This window comes from Alligator mississippiensis, chromosome 3 (assembly GCF_030867095.1).
Source record: "Alligator mississippiensis isolate rAllMis1 chromosome 3, rAllMis1, whole genome shotgun sequence".
NCBI lineage: Eukaryota > Metazoa > Chordata > Crocodylia > Alligatoridae > Alligator > Alligator mississippiensis.
This window is the reverse complement of record NC_081826.1, coordinates 183,188,516-183,211,462: the sequence shown is the minus strand read 5'-3', so window position 1 is coordinate 183,211,462 and position 22,947 is coordinate 183,188,516. Positions and strand designations below refer to the sequence as shown.

The following is a 22,947-nucleotide window of genomic DNA, read 5'->3' as shown; positions in this document are numbered from 1 at the left end:
TAAAGGTTTATGAATTACCCCGTGCCCAATTTCTGCCATGCACACCAAAACCAAGATGAAAGCTGAGACAGTGCTGAGTATATGGAGAGTGTAAAACCACTTAAACACTGGATCCAGACCACAGGGCCCAAAAAGTCTGACACCACTGCTCTAACCTGTGCCTTTAACCTAGAGACTATTTACAATAACAGAGCTTTCATGTATGCAGTAACTGAGCTCCTTATAAATGTCACTTATACAAGATTATTGATAAAGTTATTCCAGCCAGTGCATGCAGTGTGTCCTTCTGGCTATGGCACTGGACTGGGACTCAGGCATCCTGGATGTCTAACTACTAGTTGCTACGTGACCTTAGATTTCTCTGCCCACCCTTTATGTGCCTCGGTTTCCCCTTCTGAAGAGGGAGCATAAAGATGCTGGCCCCTTGAGTAAAGTAGTCAGAGATAATTTTTAAATTAAGATAAAGACCTTTTCTATGAGCTGAACCTCAGAGAGACTTAGACTATCCAACTCTGGGAGACTGAGAAGTGCAGCTACTGGATGGCAGCAAACCATTTTCACCTTAACAGGCAATTCTTTTAAAATATTGACTACATCTTTGTGATTTTCACCAAGCAAAGATATTTCATTCACCTGCAAAAAAAAAAAAAAAGAAAGTAAAACAGAACATCTAGTACCATGATCAAGAACATAAATGAGAAAAAAACATTTTGGCATGAAAAAATACTCCAAGTTAGGTCATGTCTAAAATAAGCTTTGAACATGATAATCAAAAGTGGAATATGAACTTTTGGTCTCATCAAAACTTGTGGCCACTTCATAAAACTATCACAGGTTTATTCATGAATGGGACCCTTTGCCAAGAGCTCCGCCCAACTCCAGTGCAATAACAAATGAACTAACAGTAACAAACTGAGTGATATTATCAGACTTGTGTAGAGAGGTGCACAGTGCACATGAACAGGTAGTGCTCTGGTCTCCCACAATCATGAAAATCAAGTTCATGTTTTGATTTTAAAGTGTTAATTTAAATCAACAACAAGAAAGTTTTCTTTTTACTGAATTCTGAATTTGTATACATTTCATGGGCTGCCATCTAAAAATGGGCTGCCATGAAAAATAATCAATCATACTTTTTTTGTTGGAAGTGTATGTGACAAGATATACAACATGCAAAAGAACATTCAATGCGAGAAGTAAGCCACCTTCAAGAAAGAAAGAAACAAACAAAGTAGGAATAATCTCTTACTTCCAACAGCTCATCTCCACTAAAAAGCTTGCCACTTCGTCCGACTGGTCCTTCCGGTAGAATAGATCGGATGAAATGATGTCCTACTGTAGCTTCCAAGCTTATCCCTAACCCACTATTTTCACTAGATTTGCTAACTTCAGCCACCTAAAAAGGTTTTTAAAAAACATTATTTTAATATGTTTTAATATTAAACGTATTTATTTCTCATTCAAAATCACATAAGAAAGACTGAAAACTTTATAAGTGAAATCTCAGAATTTTGTCAGAAGTACTGGTATTTAAGTTACAAGTTCAAGCATTTCAAAAAGCATCCATGCTTATCAGCTTTCTATACCTACACAAGATAGTAGTATCACAATAGAAGTTAAAAGGAAGCAGCCAATTGTGACTCCCTATGCTACTTTGTAAAGGACCAAGTAAGCTGGTAACAAAGTCTATCAGTAGATAAAAAGTATCCAGAGAGAACTGCAAAGAAATGGGATGATGGCTAAATATCAAAGGGCTCAATCCATCAAATGTTATGCAGCCACAAAGGCTAATAATACAGTATTTTGTAAAACAATGTCTTTATACAATATGCATTAATTCACAATTAAGTATTCCACACAATCCCTCCCCCACCATGAGAGCTCTCAAGCAGAGAGCCAGCATATTTGATCTGATGATGCAGTTTACTTCCCAGAGGGTACATATACACGTGAGCTTTACTGCGGAGCTGACTGATTAGTTCCAGAGTAAACTGTCACCATCTACATGTGTGCCAGTATTAGGGTGCAGTAAATTAATTAACTCTGCTGTAAGACAGTACTGTCAGGGACCGTACTATCTTATGGCAGAGTACTTACCTACACTGCAATGATGTGTAGACAGTAACACGGGCTTGCTGGAACACAAGACTGCTAATGTGCAGGAGATGCCTGCCGCTTAACCTTGTACTTTAGCACTTGTGCTACAGCCAGTCTCCGCCACCCGAGACTGCCACCCAGAGCCTGGAGCTGATGCTGCACCCAGGAGTTTATCACATTGCCTTAATGGCACGTGTAGGTATACCAAGTGTGGTAGGCCAGCTCTGCTAAACAGTAAATGGGGAGGGAAGGATGAGCCCTTCTGGGTTAGTATAGCAGAAACAAAACACCTGGGGCCCACTAAGCACAGAAATCGAAGTTCTGCCTTGCCCTACAGTCTTCTTCTCATGTCCTCATTATTAACTGGATGTCTTTCAAGAACCATGCACAAGCAATGGCTCTTTCCACTGCTGCAGTGAGGTCCTCCTTTGTACAGTTCTCACCAAGGAGTCAGCAAATGATCAGGTGCACCATGTCCTGCACTTCACTACATTCGCACATATTCATGTCATTACAGTAGCCCATGTGATCATGTTTGTTTTGGATCATCTGGTTTGTGTGCGCACATGGTTCAGGCATCACCATGTTCACCAGTCTGTATCAGCCCCTCTGGGAATGTCCCCTGGGGTTCCAGGTCCATTTCAAGGCATCCAATTACACATAATCTCTATTTCCACAATTTCAGTCATGCTCTGTCACCTTTTATGTCCAAGGGTAAAACACAAGTCACAAAACTCTTTTGCGCTTTAAGCCATTTTGTTACTTCTGTGTGAACATAGAGCAGATGTCTGGAATCTTCCATCTGTTGTGATTTTTGTTTTTGGTTCACTGCATTTCTGCTGATATCAGGTGGTGCAATGCAAGCCAGTAAGTACAGGTTATCCTTGGGACCGGTGCTGGGCGCAGCCTGCGCCCAGCACCAGGAAGTCTGGTGCTGCTGCTAGCCCCAGGCAGCAGCAGCAGCCTCCTGTCATCCTGCACACAGATCCGGGGGCCTGCACCCCCAGAAGGAGTCCTGCAGCACTGGGAGGGCAGGTTGAGCCCTGTGGGGCTGTTGCAGCCACTCGGAGCGCAGCCCTGGCTCTCCCCACCTCCCGCCACTGGGCTGCACTCTAAGCAGCTCTGCCAGCCCCATGGAACTCAGCCCAGTGGTGGGAGGCGGCGGGAGAGCCAGTAGCAGAGCCGCTCGGAGTGCAGCTGGGCTGAGCTCTGTGGGGCTGGTGGAGCTGGTTGGAGCGCAGCCCGGTGGCAGGAGGCAGGGAAGAGCCAGGGCTGCACTCCGAGTGGCTCTCCTAGCCCCACGGAGCTCAAAATGCATTGAAACAGCTTCAAAACAAAACACTCGTCGAAATTTCGCACAGCCCTAATGTGCACATAAACATAAAAAACTAAGTGTAGTGAACGTTATAGCTAAACAAAACCGAGAACATTTAACAACAATGGTTACGCTATACATACCACAATTTCATAACTTGAACCCATGATCCTCTGCCATTTATTCTTCAGTGCTGCTTCCTCTGTGGAAGTTATCTGGAAACCTAAAATTGTATAAATATTGCTACAGTAAAAAAAACCCTGAGTTATTTTATTTATCTATCCTTAATAGGATACAAGAACTATGTAAGATTCAAAGTATTCTGTAGTACTGAAAAAACTGTCCTATATTATCTCTGAAAACATAACATGATTTTCACACCCAGGTTTAGATTTACTGAACATCTACTACACTGGGAACCACCAGAGAAGGGACCAGAAGGTAATTTTGCTCCAACAGCTTCAAGGTTCTACCTGCATCATACAAAATCGTTGTGTATTGTTAAACTGGGGAGGGTACAGCTTAATGCACCTGCTCAATAGCCACCCATCCACACTAGATGTAGAAAAGAACTGAAAACTGCAAGCAGCAAAGCAGCAGAGATGGCTGTTATGTGTCTGTGCAATTGCCATTTGGGCACATAAAGTGAGATGATATTCTGCCCAGAGTGTAGAACTCATAGCAAAATCCCTTTATGATACATCAATTTAACCTAATTTTGTGTGTCTATTTTTTTATCTGACACTGGCTCAAACATTATGTTAGCATCTATGTACCATCCCCTAGCTTTTCCATTGGGCATCTTATATGCACCACAAACTGTCTTTCAACTCCGCACTTCCAAAAAAATGCAGTTCCAAAAAAAGATTTGTAGATCTCTGTTTGCTAATGTAAAATGAAAATTCCTAGTACTAGGATAGAATATAAAGTTATGAATATATACTTCCCCAACCCTATGAAGACAATTTAAAAAGCTAGATGCAAAAACTCAGAAAAATTATGGAATATATGACCTATACTCATATATTCAAAAGTAGCCTCAGGCCAACCTTAAAATTTGTGTCCACAATTCTGAATGGACAAATTATGTATATGCCCAAAGTCTGAATTGCATAGAGCAGACTCGGGGTGGGGGGGGTTGTATGTGGGTACACACACTTGTTGACTAATTAAATGTCTAAGGCCCTGAAACAGCAACTATACCTCATAAGAGACCTCTTGTGTTCATTTTAAAAAGTTTCCATCTTTAGAGTCCAAGTACCCAATCTGCATACACGAACTTGAGATTTTATGCCCTCAAAATTGTGAGCACAAATTTAGAAACTATTTTTGAAACTCTGGTCCCTAGAGGGCAGTGGAAGAATGCAAGTCCTCAACTCAAATTTTCTTCTTCCAAAAAATGAAATGTGAAATAGATGAAGAAAAACAAAGGGGTGATTCCAAAAGGAGGGAAGGAAAGGAATGATGCTGTGAGAAAGATAGTGACATGCTAGGCAAGGCAGTGTACTAAGTGACTTAATATAATTGAAAATTTAACTGAAAACTAAAACTACAGAGAAATTGCAGCTTTATATTGCTCCTTTACTTCTCATTTGAATTCACTAGATAGTAGGAAAGGAAACTGAAGATATCACCATTAAGTTAAAATTAAAATTAACAGTCTTAACAGAAACCTCTCTATTAAAGCTACAAGGATTGAGGTTAGCACAAAAATGATCAAAACCAAATTCTTCAATTAGAAGTATATGAAGACAAACTGGGCATGTCTACATGAGACACTTTACTGTGAAGTAGTGCAGTTTACTGTGCAGTAAGCATGTACATCTACATGTGCACATGCTTACTGCACACTAAACCTCACTAATTACAAGTAAATTTACTACCTGAAAATGCAAGTAGCAAATTTACTTGCAATTACTGACTACTCAGTAGTGCTCATGTAGATGCCTGACTGGGAGCAAATCTGCTTCTGGTCAGCCAGCAACCAGGGGGAGGGAGATTGCTCCCTGCCTCCAGGAGCTGCCCACTTCCAGGGCGGGCTCTGCCACCAAAGCCTAGGAGGGGACTATGCCCCCTGCCTTGGCAGAGGGGAGCTCCAAGACCCCCGCTCTGAGATTACAATTGGGGAGCAGGGACTAGGAGTTCCTTATCTCCTAGCACTAGTTCCGTGACAGTCATGGGACTCGGCCAGGGAGATCTTTATCTCATGGGGCTTGGCCTGAGATAAGGGTCTCCCAGGCTGAGCCCCGCTGTCATGGAGCTAGTGCTTGTAGATAAGGATCTCCTAGGGCAAGCCCCAGTGTTGTGGAGCTCAGGCTGGGAGATAAGGTTGGGAAGCCTGTTCCCCACCCAGCTCCATGCTCATGGAGCTGAGCAGTAAACAAGCTCTCCAGCCTATTCCACACCCATCTCCACAACTGCAGAGCTAAGCAGGCAACAGGCTCTCCAGTGCCCACCCTATATAGATCCCTATATATCATGATCAGGGGCTGGGAACTGTCTCAGTCAGGGGCAGGTCCCAGTCAGACAACTGAAGCGTGGTGCTTGGAAAAAGCTGCAGGGGTGGGGCAGGTTCCAGCCCCCTACCCCAATCTGCCAATGGAGCAGCTAGTCGCAAGCCCCAGCTAGGTGGGGAATCCCTGCCCAGCCAGGGGCTTGCTGCTAGCTGCACCACAGGCGGATTGGGGCAGAGGGCTCTCCCCTGCAGCTCGTTCCAAGTCTCCTGCCCCAATCACAGAGCCAAGGCTGGGAGCTCCCTGCTGCCGGAGCAGAGGGACATTGTCCCCACCCTGGCAGGAGGCAGCCCCCTGGGGGCAGGGAGCAATGTGCCAGCCCTGGCCAGGTGACAGCCATCTCCTGGCCTGGTACTCCCTGCCAGCCCCAGGGCTAGTACCTAGGGGGAGCCTAGACCTCCCCCTGGTGATGGAAGGGACCCATTTCTGGGCCCCAGGAAATAAGAGCAGTTTGCTGACATTAGCAGCAAATCTGCTCATGCTTCCCTACACATGTAAACACCTGCCTGGGAGCCTTTATTCATGAATAGCTTACTCGCAAGTAAACTGCTCCCAGATCTAATGCACATGTAGAAACACCCACTGAAGCTAAGATTTTCATATACAATTAGGGTAAAGTTCCCAGTTTCCTCTATCCTTCCTCTATCTTGGGAGCTGATGTGGGCTCCCAGTCACAGGAGCACTCTAAATTGGTTAATCACAAACTGGGTACCTAACACTTTTAATATTCTTTGGAAATCTTAATTCTGTTTAGACACTTAGGGCATTTATAAACATGATCCGGGAGTGGGGGCGCTTTAATGACTGCATCTCTGAGAGCCGCTCTAATTACACTGCCCAGAGCATCTTGTGTATAGCATCCCTGTGCTTAAACATGGTGGCGGAAGCACTTTAACTAAAGCTCATTCAATGAGCTTTAGTTGAAGTGCCCCCGCTGATACACAAGATGGTGGAGTCTGTTGGAGTGCGGTAATTAGCACGCTTCAGCAGATTTTATTAATCAAGGCTGCTCAGACAAACTGTAATTACAGTTTGTCAAAGCAGCCTCGCTGCTCATATATAGGTGCCCTTAAAGAAAAAATATGGCAATTTTTTTCAATACGTACTGGCACTCAAGTTTGAAAATATTAGTCCAAGATGATAAGTGACTAAAGCATTTGAGGAGAGTCTCTTTAAAAACGATAATTTCCTCATCTTTCTAAAATCCTGAAAAAATGGTTGACAGACTACTCAAAAAGAATTAAATTAGAAAACAGCCATGGTACCGTTTTCAGCTGCTATCTGTGACTGGAACTGACAGAATACTTAGGGCCCCTCCGGATGTGTAGACAGCCATGTCTCACGTTCATGGCTGCAGGCATGACTGTGGGGTCACACATCAGATCCCATCACGGCTTGCCAGTGAAGGGGGAGCCCAGGATCTTGATCCCAGGCTCTTCCTGCCCTGGCAAGTAACAAACTGACAGGGCTCCCAGATGCAGAGGCACCCCAGATGTCCCCACAGCTGGGAGTCCTGTCAGCTGATGCAGGCTCCCAGCCATGGGGGTCCCAGCAGCTAGAAACCTACTGCTGATGCAGGCTCCCAGCTGCAAGGAGGCACCAAGCATCCCCATGGCTGGGAGCCTGCAGCTGATGTGGGCTCCCAGTCACAGGAGCACTCTAAGCTGGTTAATCACATCTGAAGTTGAACATGTGGCAGGGACCTTACATTAACATCAAGACCTATGAGAGCGTGGTATTTGATGATGTATCATTATATAGTACATGACTAATATACAAACATGGCAATCTAACTGGTAGAGTAAGTGGAAGTTAGAAAAGAAAAATTCTGGGACAGAGAACAGTAAAGTCAGAAATTTCCAAGGAGAAAGAAGTAGCTCAATTTCAAACACCGTTAGTGAAAAGAGATATATAAATACATTTGGAGAACACACTATAGGGAAATCTATTAGAAGAATTAAGAAACCTGAGATAGGACTTAGATAGTCACAAAGAGTTGGAATCATTATGGGCATTTATAGACGTGCTCTGGGAGATTGGGAGGGGTGGGGGGGTGGGAGAGGGGGCACTAATTAGTGCAGCTCCAAGAGCCGCATTAATTAAAAGCACCTGGAGTATCACATTTATCAGCACCCCCGTGCTGAAAAATGGTGGTGGGACACTTTGAACTCAAGTTCATTGAACTAGCTTTAGTTTAATGCACTCTGCCACCATTTTTCAGTGCAGGGACACACACATGATGCTGGAGTGTCCTGGAGTGTGGTGATTACCATGCTCCAGCAGATTTGATTAATCAAGTCTACTCTGATACACTGTAATTACAGTGCATCGGAGCAGCCTCTCTGCACATGTATAGGAGCCCATTATTATTTTTAAAAACAATGGTGGGGGAGATGAACCAAAACCAAATGATTACTACTTGACACAAAAAAGTTATGGTAAAATCCAACTATTTCATCTGTTGTCTTTAGCAAGTAGATGTTTAGTTAAATTAATTTCAAGTGTATCTAAGAGAAACCTGATTTTATTCCACCAATTAGGTGCATAAGTACCCTTAGGCACCTAAATGCAATTCTACTCCTCCCTGCTCAGGTCCCTAAAAATTCATAATATACATACTTTTTTAACAAATAATCAATCATCTACCCCTTAAGACAGAGTCAAAAAAAGCAGCAAGAAAGAGGACCCAATCATATTTTGTATTAACTATCTTTCAGGGATTCACGGTGGAAGAGAATCATGCTTGGGTGCATAAGTCCACTTACACACCTAATACCTGGACTAGAATCTGACCCCAACCTTCAATGCCAATACTTGTTTTAAAACAATCAGAATATGTAAATGTTCTTCTGCTGTAGCTAACTCCATTTTCTACCTGCATATCTTGACACAAATACTTTACTTGGGACTTGGGATCCATACAGAAAGCATGGTTTTTGTGTAAGCACAGACCAGAGAAAGCATTTTCACAGAAAAGATACTGTTGAACATTATTAAGAACCTGATTCTTGCTGTTTAATGTCCTCTTTGATGTTTACTGTACTGGCAATGCATGCCAATGATGAAGATCCCTGCTCACTTTCACAAGGTTCTGGAAAAGAAGAATACCCTCAGACATTTTGTGCATTTTAATATTCATCAAGACATCTGTCACCAATTTTTACTGGAGTTGGGACAGCACAATTCTTTGTAGGTTATGGTTCCATCCTACAGGGGGAAGGGAAGGGAAGGGTTAGGAGGAAATGCTTTATTTTTAAAAAGTTGTCTTCTTGTAGTACTATGCTTTTTATGACAAATTTTCTATTTTAAAGGCAAAATGGTGCTCAATTGTATTCTGCTATTTGTAAGGTTAAGGACATGTGTGTTGGCCATTCTGCAATATATCTATTAACTCAGTTTTTATTTCTGGGTGATAATAAAGATGATGACAGTGATCTACAACAATGACGCTCAATCCATTCAGCCCTGTGAGTGGCATGGGATAGGTTTAAGAGCCAGATACCGTACATGGGATCGGTATGAAGCTGCATTTTGGCTGTAGAGCTACCCAGTAGGCCAGCCCAACCCCACAGGCCACGATTTGGACACAGAATGACCCTTCACCCTGGATCAATCCTGTAATCATCACCCAGCCCAATGGCCTCCACTTGGGAAATTTGGCATTAGAGAGCAGCAATTAATTCTACTACTGCACCCCAGCTCCCAAATTTCCAGACCTATGTAGAGATCCAAGATCTGGATGACAGCTCCATGCGACAGATCTAACCTACAGGGCAGAGGTTGAGAACCACCAATCCATAACTAGGGACCTACTCAAATTGTAATTTTGTGCATTTCACAGAAATCACAAAATCAGATGATGTCTGCGAAATCTGGGGAGAGGGGAACTAAATAAAAATAAAATGCTGCCTCCCCAGTGGGAGTCAGAAGACCTCATGGCTGCTGTGGCCCAGCTGTGCAGCCTGACAGAGGACAAGAGGGGAGGGGGAGCTGCCAGCATGAAGAGGAGCAGGCAAGATGGCTGCTGACCCTGCCCCTGATTGGCTGAGAGGGCTGCCTGTCATGTGGTCCCACCCATCTCAGCAAAGCAGCAGAGAGACGCAGGGCCATATAATGGACAGCCCTCAGCCAATCAGTAGTGACAGGCAGGGCCACTGGTCCCTTGGCCAGCAGCATGGGCATGGGGGGAGGGCCTGCCCTGATAAGCCCACAAAAATGGTGTCCGGCCCCATGAGCTGCCAGTGAAATCGGCCACCTGCCTCCTCAATTTGCATAGACCCCTATATATAACACCACCTATACTTTCAAACCTAGCTATTGGACAGGCTCTCTGCCAAAAGTGCTACTATGACAGTAAATATTAGGTGAGAGAATTCTTGCTTGCAGTCACAAAATTTGAACATCTCTGGGCAGGAGACACATTAGTTTCTATGGAAGAGTCTTAGCTATGCAAGTTGATTCCTTCATGGTTTTATGTGAGCCTGAAAATACTGAGAGAGACTACAATGAACAATTGCTCTTTATTATTATATTAAGATTTCAAGATATTAAGATATTAAGATTTAAACAGCTACAAGAGTACTTATGGTTTAATTTGTAAGTTGGGAATTCTGATAGCGATCAACGACTTGGTTTATTTAAAAAAAGTCTTTATGTGCAGCCTGTGTGGACACTGTATGTACTCAAAACACTAACTTACTGATACGTATCAAGATGTATATTTGCAACATAATGTTAACTGTTTGTATTAAAACCTTACTAATGTACCTGATGGCAACATTTGACAATGACTTCTGATATGCATACACCTAATACACATGATACACTATATGAGCTTGTCACCAGTTGTCTTTACCCAAACATCACTTTTTTTATTTTCAGCATTTCATGCAAGTAAAGTCTTCAAATGGCATGCAGAAATGCAGGGGGTGCTGCCTCAATTTGGTGCTTCACAAATGGGATTATTCTGCCCCTGGATAAAACACTGTCCACCTGGGAAGGGCTGTGGCACATACATACACTCCTACTGCATTAAGGATGTGATCAGCCTAAAGCAGGCAGAAGCTGACTCATGCTGTGTAGGCCCACCCAGTCCAGACCAGAAATGGAGAAGTGCAGGTGGCACTATAGCATGTACCTCTGTTTCTGGGATGAGCATGGGAGGGGCTGAACTAGAAAGGGCTACAGCTGAGTCAGCTCCATGTGCTTGAGGCTGATCACAGCCCTAATTCAGCTGGAGTGTGTACAAGGCAGTTTTACCCGGTTGCTGCTGTGGCAGCAATGCCTGTATTGCAACACCCCTGAGGAGGTTTCATGGCACTATGGCCAGGTGCCATGATATTCCAGTTGAGAACCAGTGGTCAAGACAACTGACATCAAAATCTATTTTAGGAATGAACAGATAATGCTACTCCTTCTAAGCACTAATTAAAAATGCAAGTAGCAATCCCTGGAAGAGCAGCATAGATAGTAGTACCAAAAAGGAATTTCACTCAACAGTTCCATTGCCATTTTCTTTTCAGGCTATGCATTCAGTTTCCTTGAAGTAAAAGCAGTTCTAATTACCTTTATCAGTGCCATTATTCATTGTTTGGAACATTATGTCCTTTTGAACAGCTGCACTGCTGTCCTCATGGGACTGAATGTGATTTTCCTGTTTTAGCCCTCTTCTGACCAAAGTGAGTCGAACTGTTTGTCCCGTGTGACGCAAAACCTCTACTGCCTGCTGGTTGGTAAAACCCTGAAGATTTGTGCCATCCACCTGCATGATTAAAAGGAGTCTATTAACCAGAAAGCCACCAGACAGAGAAAAATACATTAAAATATTCTCTGCCCACAAGGTAACTTGCTAGTCACACATTGTTTTAAATTAAATGCAAAGCAAGGTCATGAAAGGGGTAGATAATGGAGAAAAAACACAATGGCTACTGTTGCATGGACTACACGAGACAGTTTTGACTATAATATCCCACAATTATTATCATCATAAGAGCAATGAAGGTAGCAGGGCTATAAGCAACAGCCAGTGTTTTCAGTGTTTTGTTTCATACGTTGCTGGAAGCTAAAATAATGTATGCCTGATTTCTGTACATTGATATATGTTTGTATAGCTGTCTACACACTAGTGAGCCCAACATCATTACTTATAGGTAGAAAATTTGAGGCAAGAAAGCCAAATATGGTAATCATCAGTGCTCATCTAATGGGGCTAGGTGATAAGGAAAGCAAAGGGAAACATTTCTTTTACCGTTCCATAAATATTTCTATCTGTATAGAATATTTAAAACATTTAAAGTATCTTCTGTTCATATTAACTATTTAATCAGAGAATCACAGAAATCAGATACAAGATATCCCATGACTTTCCCTTAGCCAGTCGAGCAGTATTCATATAGTTAATCTATACTTGCTTATTCCAGTCTACAGTTTTAAGCAACTGCACTTCTATCTAGTCTGCCGTTAAGCTATTCTATCATCTAATACACTTAATTTAATTTATTTTCCGGATACTCAGGCAAAGTATTCCTTTGCTCAGTTTTATTACTTCCAGAAATACACTCTTCCTCCTAAGCCCCAAACCCTAACCTATTTCTATGTCTCTTTGGTATGTTTATCTTTCAAATCCTTGCAGAAATATCATATCCCTTTACCCTAGTACTTGTTTGGCCTGCCTATCTACACAATACACATACTCCTTTATTTTAATCCTCCCTGCATGAAAAATCAATCCCTCCAGTCCCTTAATCATTTTTGCTGTCCTTCTCTGAACTTCTTCCAACTCTTCAGTGCTTGTCTAAATAGAAAGTCACATAAAATAAGCTTGTACTATTAAACTTTTTCATGTTGAATTGAACCCTGTTATTTTTTCTTTTGTTCTTTCCTTTTTTATGCCTCAGACTAACTCAGATCTTTCTGCAGCTGGATTCCAGAAAACTACTCAGATTTATTTTATTTAGCTGTTTGTACCCCATATTTACACCACAGTAAAAACATACATATACATACATACACACACATATATACACATGTATGCCCACATTCTCTCAGAGCAGCTAAGAAACTTGCAGTGGGGTATAATTTTAGGTCTCGTTGAAATTACTTAACAAGTATTTGCTTTCTATGAGACCTAATGAATAAGATCTCTGCTTTCACTGGGCATGCTAAGAACTCTCTATTGCTAGGAGAAAACAAAAGTGTCACTGATCACTTTTTTTTTTTAAGGAACAGAGCCCTATTTATAAAATGAGCACCATCAGAAAGACAGTGTTATAAAACATTTAAACAAAACAAAAGAGTCATCATTTCCCACTAAATCCTCATCTGTTTTGATCACTGCTATAAAGTAAACCCAATATTCCAACCCCCCCACCCACCCACCAAATTTGATTGCATTTCACATACAAATTCAAATATACCGATGTCCACTTACAGCTATGATTTGATCTCCAACATGGATTCTACCATCATGTTCAACAGCACTGCCTTTTGTAATACTTTTCACAAAGATACCTGAAGGTTCTGGGATTTAAAAACAAATTTATTATTTATTATTAAAGTTGTCCAAAAGATAATCTCCTACTCCCCCCCCCCCCCAAACCTCAAAGTAAAGTAAGTGAACATAGACAAGAATTTCAGCCAATAAAACTTCTTCTCCCTTCCCTCCTGCCTTCCTTCATTAAGAGCAAATCTGGGTCATTTATAGTAAGCACTGAGCCTGGAAACCCAAAGAGCCAGCTACTGATAAAGTCTGCCAGTCTGGGGAGCCAACTGTGACAAAAAAGTCAACATATTCCATCAAAATTTCCATGATACATAACTGCAAATGTGTTTGTTTTACTCCATGAGCAACTTCTGAGAGAGAAATATTTCATCTGAACTTCCAGCTAGATCTCATTATAAATTAATTATGCTTGCAGATGCAAAAAAACAATACAAAAATGGCACTTTAAACTCGGCGCACTCCCATACTGAACCCAGCACATGCCCAGAAGAGGCACTGCATTAGTTGGACCTGGCTCATCCAACATATATATAGATTGGGTGCTTTCATGGGGCTTTTTGGTACTTTTCTCAAATAGCTGATTGAACCAGCTTTAGATTAAAGCTCCAAAAAGCCATGCTGAAGCATGCAATATATACAGATGCTGTGGAGACAAGTCGAACTAATGGGCTGCTTCTTCTGGTAAAGACTTTTTTTCCACATCTGTCAGCAGCCTAAATGTCTTGCCATAGTTGCCTTAACTCATCCTGTAATACCTAAATAAGGCAAAAGGCCACAATGGAGACCACGAGAACCAGAAAGGGCAGCAGAAGTATCCAGGATAAATACTGAAAGGGTGACAGTCCTCCAGAAGACAATTAATACTTAACTAGTTATTGTGAGCAAGAATGTGATGGTAAGAAGTCAGAACAGGGCTTAGGAAGGCAAAAGGCATCGAACAGGGACTGAGGGGAGTTGGAGAAACCAACAAAGATATTTGGGGCTATACACTGGGTTTATTAGCTGGGGACAAGTTCATGGCTGTGCAGAGAGTATAGGATTAATGCTTATACACCATCATATTCTCAAACATTTGGAAGTGATGCATGAGGCACCCATAATTTCTTCTATTATTATTTCTGTTGTAATAATAATAATAATGTATTATTTATTTTCCTTATATGGATCAATCATAACATGTGGGATCATTTCTCTCAAATTCAGTTGAAATTATTAGAAATATAACTGCTGCAAGTAAGCATTAGATTTTTGTTTAATTTAGGTAGCCCAATTTCATTCTCAGTTACACCAGTAAATAAATATGAAATAACCAAAACCAAGAGATAATCCACATTTACTATATACATACGTGATTGGGAGCAGAATTTGATTTAGTTTTTAAAAACAACAGGTAAAACTGTCTTCATTATTAACCTACTCACTGCAGAAATGCAAAAGAAAATGTATTTACTTATAAAAAAAAAAAAAAGAGCAGCCAATCTACCTGAAAAACAGCTGCACCAATTTATTTTAGAATTTTTTTAAAGGCGGCCTATGCTATAGTTTGGCCAAGAATTAATTTTTTTAATTAATTTAATTTATAAGCCCTAAATATGGGTTTTGTAATGAAACATAGATCACATCCGTATCTCCCACTCTAAAGATTTCAATTCTTTTTTTTATAACCATTAGAAAGTTTTTGCTTATATATGCATATACTAGAGTCTAAGTCAAATTTGGAATGCATGCTAGCTAGTCTATGCTGAAAACTTCAGGATTTAACATTACCTGAAGTTTTCTCTCCAATGTAACCAGCAATAGTTATTCCTAATCCTTGGATGTTTTTAGTCAGCTCCACATCAAATTTCTCACCATCTTCATAGCTATCAGCAGTCTTCTCTGCCTAAAAAAAAGTAACGAAACAGAAAAGCTTCTTAAATGCAACTTCATTCCATGATGTTAAGCATTAAGGACACATGTCACAAATGAAGCGGTAACTTTTCTTCTGCTCCTGTCCTGGAATTCAGACAGCCATGCTACACAGATAATATTCCTCATCTGCTTGTTACTGGGATCCTGCCACCCACTTTTCTAATCTCCCCAGTACGGGCCTACAGACCATGGAATTACTCGGTGAATAATAAATGACTGGTAGAGCTTTAAAAAATTGAACATCAAATGTCTTGCACAATAATTTATACAACATATGCTTTACATACTTCAGTGTATAGAATGGAGTTGTTCTAGAACTCCACGTTCAATCTGCTGTATGCAGATAACAAGAACCAATGTGCTAAATGTAAAATAATGAAGTATAAAGTTATATTTTTCTGCATTTACTTTTAAATAAGTGCCCAATAACTACTGAGATCTTTTTTTCTGCTATATGTGCTAAGTGTAAAACATAATGAAATCTTTTTCTATTGAAACAATTATGTTTCCTGTTTTTAGCAAGCCTTGAAATTTCTATTTTAGAAGGTAGCAATTATACTTCCAGCAGCTAAATAATGACAATCACCACTAACACCCACTACAGTCTTCTATGAAAAAGAATGCTTTCAGTAACAAATCATTTATTTATTGCTAACGGAAGTGCTATGATTACAACCGGAGAATGCATATTAAATACCTACCTCAACAATAACTGCCTTAGTATTAAAGAAATCAACTTGGAAAACTTAACTTCATTGCATTCAAGTATATCATTTCCACAAATTGGCTTTTTTACTGCTGTTCAAAATAAAAATTCATTGGCTGGTGTCTCTCAGCAGAGTTCTATTGACTTTAGTAAAACTATGCTGAGGTACAGCAGCTGAGGGTATGACTTCATTCCTTTATTGGAATAAATGAACAGATTTCTAGATGCTTATGAGTATGAGAAGAACATCTAATTCTGCTGCTCCAAAGCACATCTGCCTATCATATTAGAGGGTTATTTGGACCAGAGATAATAATGGTCCAGGATTACAGCCTGATAATTGCTTGCATCTGCATGAGCTGATGAGTTTCTGAAGGACAGATCTTTCCTAGGGGACATAGTGAGGAGTGCCAGTTCACTGGCATCATCCCCACTTCTTTCGCCTGAAGAAGGTTCTCTGGTCAAACTCTAAGGGTTAAATTTTGTTATGCATTAGAGAGGGAGAAGGCTAACAGCATTATCAGCAGAGTTTCTCTGTCTGCACCTTCTCTAAAGAGTGAAATTTTGTGCAGTGATAGGCAGCTGTCCAAATACAGAATGACTTCTGCGAGAAGCTGTGTTGAAGGGATGAGAGAATACAAGAACATGGGTAAAGGTGAGGAGGGAGGTAAAACAGAGGTTTTTTCCATAATTTCACTGATAATAGAAAATACTAAAATAATGATGTTGTATCAGAGGCTGCAACCATATCACATCACAACCAGAAAATCCTGAACATAATCCGTTTTGATCCAGGAAGTCATGAGAATCAAATGCCTCTCTAAAACTTCTTCTTTGAAGATAAACAAAAATTTCAAGTTGGTTATTCATCCCTCTCTATAATACATTTTCTGCACATAAGCTTCCCTGGAAGTATCGCATTTCAGTACATTGCATTTTCCAAAAAATGTTAAAGGGATAACATTCCAAGCTGGAACTAAGGATCAAATAAGTTTCTGTTTCTCTTTGGAGCTTGCATAAATGATAAACAATAATTTCCTTCCCCAATTGTTTCAAGAAGACCTACTATCCATATTAAGAGGAACCTGCCCATCCCAACCCACCAGTACTATTTCCTTACCTTGTCTGTCTTCTTGGGCACTATGAAATAATTAAGTTCTTGAGTAAGAAACTCTTAAATAAGGGAAAACCATTTCAAGAGTTTGCCTCTAACCATTAATAAAACCATGTGGCTTGAAGTACTTTAAATAATTTGATATGCACAAGATTATCTCTAGACATAGTCACAGAAGCTAAAAACGACAATAATTTTTGAGTGCAAGTAAGATATATTTTAGACAAAAAAATGACCATTTCCTCTCTTTTATTTTATTCATCTACTTACATGTGTCAGTTTGTGTGTGCTCTTCTACCACACAAAAATTGAGTAGTTTCTCAATCCACTACTGGGGAATGTTACAAAGCCAAAAAAAAAGAATACTTGAATGTCCTATTTAAACAGCTGTTTAGTGTACAGGCTTTCCTTGATTTATGCGAGTTCTGTATGTGCGAATTCACTCTCATGCAATGACCCTTTTTATATCAAGAATTAACTATATGCAAGGTAAATTGGTGCCATTGGTGTAGTGGAAGCCCACAGTCAGCTGCTTTGTGCAGTGCATTGTGGGAGTGACGCACACCAAAATACAGTCTCCTGTGTGGATCTGTGCTCCTTGCTTGTCATCTGCGACATGTGTTTCTGTAGTTGCCATCCCCATTATGATACTGCCCTGTGCTTGTGTGTACTTTCTGCTGCTGGTGAGTACCAATATTGTTTTGTAAAAGTGGTAGAAATGGGTCTGGGGGTCAGTACAGTCAAGGTCTTGGAATGTATCCCTATTTGTTACATTGTAAAATGGGCTCCGTTTATGCAAACTCAAGTTATACCCCATTTTCCAGGAACACATGTACCACATAAAGTGAGGGAAACCTGTACATATTGTGATACTTCTACTACAGCATGCCTCTTGAAGATATGGTGATTTTCACTATAACAACCAATTGGATAAGCAAATGGAACCTGGGAACTTGTTATACATTAACAATCTATTTTACCTTTTTTCTATACAAACTCTTTGCTCCCCTGACACACTTGCATGATTTTAAGAGGGAATCATTTAGGCATATGGATGGTCCTGGAGGCAGACAGGTTTGCTCCTCAGGAAAGAGTGAAAGCAGTGGAGAAAAGTTGCAGTGTCAGAGCATCAGAGGAAAAATAAGGGGAGCAGCTGGCTGAATGGCTGGCATTTGGCTAGCAAATGAAGCTGTGCCAGGTGACCTAGGAAAGGACCTGCAGCTGTATGCCAGCTGGCATAGGAAAGGGTTGTCTGATGGAAGGTTGTGACAATCTGGAGATAAAGAAGTTTGCCTGGGGAGGAAGAGGAGAGGCCGGCAGGGAAAAGCGCTACAGATCCAGCTGGCGCAGCCAACAGAAAGGGTTGGAAAACACTGGGAGTTGTTGCAGCACCTGATCATTCAGCTGTTCCCAAAACACTTCTGAAGTTATTTGCATTACACATGTGCCTTCAAACTTAGATTCTCAAAGTCCTCTATGAACAAACTCCCCCAGCTGTAAGGGGGATCCTACCTTTTGCTTTTAGAATCCAGCTTTTCATGTATACAGGCTGAAAACATGCTGGTTGATGAAATATAGGTTCTTCAAAAAATAAATGTAAAGCTATCCAATTTCTGGAAAACATTTAACACGTCTTACACATTTTGTTTTCATTTACCTGTTTCTCAAACATGGATGTTGGTATAGGGGTGCCTGGTGGGACTGCTGGTGGAGGTGGTTCCTCCATGGGACCTCTTGCAATGACCAGCTTCACTCGATTTCCACACTGTCTCAGAACTTGGGCCACTTGCTCACTACTCATGCCACTCAGATCTGTATCGCCAATTTTCAGAATATGGTCTCCACTGCATAACCTTCCATGCTAGATGAGCAAGCAACCAACCAGACATAAAAGTAATTTAAAATACTAGCAAGCGCTCTTTCCCCTTTCCTAAACATATGAGCTGGAAATCATGTGTGGGTTAGTTGTTTTAAAATGTGAGAGCCGGGTGACTATGTGACTATAATTTTTTTTTAATATCAGACCATATTTTAGCAGAGTGGGAAAGCATACACTCAACGTGAGACAAGTATGGCTTCAAGTGTACCTAGCAATGTTTAGAACAAAAGAAGACATTCACTCTTACATGCAAAATCTGTGAAATTATGCAGCCGGCTTCCCCATACTTAGCACTTGCATGCACAGATGGGAATTTTCACTTTGAAGTATCCATTTACATCACAACTGTGTGAAGATACGACCAAACACAAATGCATACATACCCTTCTTTAAACACCTGGTCCTTGGGCTTAATCATAATTTTAAAACAAAATAAATGTCTCATTTACTGTGGTATCTGTTAAGATTACACTGCTCTTAAGGCATTTTTTAATTTAGTCTCCTATTGCTTTCATTTTAAAATTCAAAAATACGTCATATGAATTTAGTCCCCATTAAAAGTATTAAAATGGCACACATCTCAGGGAGTTGTTCATAGCAGTACAAGCTTCTAAACACTACCCTGTCTCTGTGCCTCAACGTTGATCTGCAGAGGCTGTTTTTATTAGTCAAAAGAATAGTAATTCTCCACACCCACTCAGTCGCTAACTGTTACAGACATTTCTCCCTGGGAGCGTCTACATGAGACACTAATACGCAGTAGCGCTGCTGGGCACCAACTGTGCAGTGATGATATTGCACAGTAGTAACAAACTACTACGCAGTAGCATTGGGAAAAAACTGTGCAGCGATGGTGCTGTGCAGTAATGCCGGTGCCTCCGCATTCATTTAGTAACTGCTTTTATGCAAGTACTAAATTACTATGCAGTAACAACTACACAGTCTGCCACTTGTGTAGATGCGGCCCCTAGGGAAATAGACTGAGATCACCAAATCTGGATACAAAATTTTGGTCACTTCTTTGTTTTGAATTGGAACTGATGAAAGACTGTTTCTTAATACGAAATGCTCATCAGCACACAGCAGGAAAGGTACTAGGTAACAGAGGAAATGGCCTAGAAGCCAAATTCTGTTTTTGGTATAGAGCCTTAATCAGGATAATTCCACAATCTCTATTATACTATCATTGCTTTCTTTCAGCCTAGGTGGAAGAAAATTATTGTTCCTTCATGTTACACTGACAGACTTACATTAACTTTATACACTATGGTAAACAGTAAACAAGTAGTTGCTAGAATGAATTTACCCGATCAGCTACTCCTCCAGGAAGGATGGTTTTAACTATCACTCCTGTTGACTTTCCTCCCACTATCCCAAATCCCAGACCTGATCCATCATTCACCAATTCAATAGTTTCCACGTGTTGCCAATGGACCTGAAAAGAATAAATATAAGCTTGCAAAACATTAAAGTAATGACTCACGCATATTATAACTTGTCACAAGCTAAGCGTATACTGGGTGCCTGTACAGGGACACAGCTCTGATGCACTGTAATTACAGTGCATCAGAACAGACTCAATCAATCAAGTCTGCGGGAGAGTGCTAATAAGCACACTCCAGCAGCCTCGACATCTTGTGCATTTGGTATGCCTGTGCTTCAAAATGGCAGCAGGGGTGCTTTAACTAAAGCTCGTTGAATGAGATTTTAGTTAAAACATCCGCACCACCATTTTGAACTACCAGGACTCAAAATACACAAGATGCTGCAGGCACTTTTAGGTACAGCAACTCTCAGAGCCACTCTAATTAAAGCACCTCCCCCCATCCATCCCCATGTCCTCCCCCCATCTATCCCCATGTATAAAGATGCCCCTTATTTCTAGAACAGTAGGATTAAAAGAATTATGAAGAGCTGCCATTGTTCTATTATCACTAGCCCAATTGAAATGGCAATGGACATTTCACAAGATACATTATTCATTCAATAGGTTAAATTTCCCCACTATGCATCTTCTCAATTAATTAGTTTACAGATCAATTTCTTAAGGGTCCTGATCAGCTGTGGGTGCCTTCAGGTCCCAGTAGGAATACTCAGCATCCATCAGGATCAGTGGTAGCATTAACTATGGAAGGATAACTGTCACTGCTGCCTTGGGATGTTTGGAGGGGTTGAGGCAGCAGCACCCAGAAGTCAACAATGCCCCTGTGTGTAGCAGTTCCCCCATATGCCTGGCAGTTTCCTCATTATGCTTCTAAGGATCAAGACTCTACATCTCCTCTAATGTATGTTTGTGGAAATCATATGAGTGCACTGAAAAAGACACTGTAGGCCCCAGATTTCAGCTGCAACTGAAAGAAGAACTGTAAGGGTGCCTGATTTAGGGAGCAGTTTGACTCCATTTCCAGAGCAGCCTTGCAGCTATTCTAAATGGGGCACAAAGGCTATACCTCGAAAGTGAACATTCATCAACTAGAGATGGCAATAATAGATTATGCCAGCCAAGCCTCCACCTCAAAATTCCCCTACCCCAGAAAGGGACATGGTGAAATGCAGAAACTGGCTACAGAAATTGGCTAGGCTAGCTCTCTAAACCCTAAGGAGCCCCCCACACCAGACCTCTTCCCAACAAAGAAAATCCAACAGCTTTCTACTCCTCTGCCTATGGAAGCACAAGCCAGGAAACTCCTATATATCTCATGTCTGTTAATTAAAAAAAAATAGGAAATGCAAAGTACTATTTATTTAATTGATGTAAATCATTACTATAACACTATGTGGCACCAGGCATGTTCAACAAACTGAGCAATGAAGGTCTCTTCAATACTGCTTTAAATAACTGCACCCAGAATTGTCCCTTATGTGGTAAATAGGCTCCCAAGCTATGGTACATTGTCTGTTGCTGACAGGATGAGCCTGGAATAATTCCTGCCTAATAAGTTTTGCCCAGGCTGGATATTGCAATGAAAAAGTCAGTACTCTGTAATTTTTAATATTGGCTTTTATCAGGTTTTTGGAATGGGTATTGTATGACTATACTGGCTTAGCTTAATAGAGGCCTTTAAAGAAAAAAGCAATCAGGAAAGAAAAAAATAGCTCAAGGAAAACTGCTTTTCCATATACACTTAAGGGTTGTTAAGAGAGAATATCAGAATTAGAAAAAAAGCCCAAGCACAAAGAAAGTTCAAATAAATTATGACAAGTTTAAACAGGAATGATCCCTCCAGAAAGTAGTTCTGAAGAGTTAGACCAACAAGTGGACACCCACTGAAGATATCTGAAGGAAGGAGGTACAGATTATGATCAGGAGATGGGAAAAATTTTAGGTAAGGCTGTTCTGAAATCCCTTTTTTACTAAATATTTTATTCTTATTGTTAAAATAAACAATTTCTTGTCTTAAAGCGGTCTGATTAGTGGCTGTCTGAAATACTACTGGTTACAGGCACAGGTGTTCAAATTTAGTTAGCCCTTCAAGGCATGATTAGGTAATATACAGAGTACTGTAACACTCCTCTCCTTCTTCCCAGAGCAATTTGCCATGTCTGCAGTCAAACGTGTGCATCTTAGGTTGGCCTCCTCAGTTACCTACAGACTCGCAGTTGACTTCCCTTTTTACTGGAGGACTGTCATCCTTGTATCAAGGGACTGTCACAGCTGCCAACCATAACCCTAGCTCAGCCCAGGGGTGGGAGAACTGCTGTACCTATGTTCTTATGTTCCCCATACAAGAAAAGTAGTGAGGAGGGAGAGAAAATTCTGCTTACTGCTACTTCAAAAGGAACTTTAAATACTAGGATTTAGGTGAGGCAGACTTAAAGGCTAAGAATTCTGCTCATAGAAAGGAGGGGCATATCCTTGAGCCTCCTGGGCAAGGCTGAACAGTTTCTTTTATGTTTTGAAGGGGTGAACC

General features: G+C 41.0%; 1 protein-coding gene across 17 annotated transcripts in view; it reads right to left on the bottom strand.

Annotated features, from left to right (window-relative positions):
* The window catches only part of MPDZ (multiple PDZ domain crumbs cell polarity complex component), a 140,132-nt gene that overhangs the window by 73,308 nt on the left and 43,877 nt on the right, over positions 1 to 22,947 (bottom strand). For 16 of the 17 annotated variants that reach the window (XM_019483833.2, XM_019483832.2, XM_019483830.2 and 13 more), the window contains exons 7-15: positions 20,343 to 20,471; positions 18,815 to 19,018; positions 15,194 to 15,308; positions 13,355 to 13,443; positions 11,491 to 11,686; positions 8,927 to 9,016; positions 3,556 to 3,635; positions 1,250 to 1,396; positions 469 to 633 (exon numbers count right to left, since the gene is read on the bottom strand). In XM_019483833.2, the coding sequence (XP_019339378.1) occupies positions 469 to 633; positions 1,250 to 1,396; positions 3,556 to 3,635; positions 8,927 to 9,016; positions 11,491 to 11,686; positions 13,355 to 13,443; positions 15,194 to 15,308; positions 18,815 to 19,018; positions 20,343 to 20,471 (1,215 nt within the window). The remainder of the gene's footprint in view (positions 1 to 468; positions 634 to 1,249; positions 1,397 to 3,555; positions 3,636 to 8,926; positions 9,017 to 11,490; positions 11,687 to 13,354; positions 13,444 to 15,193; positions 15,309 to 18,814; positions 19,019 to 20,342; positions 20,472 to 22,947) is intronic. The other variant, XM_059724727.1, reaches the window with a different exon arrangement.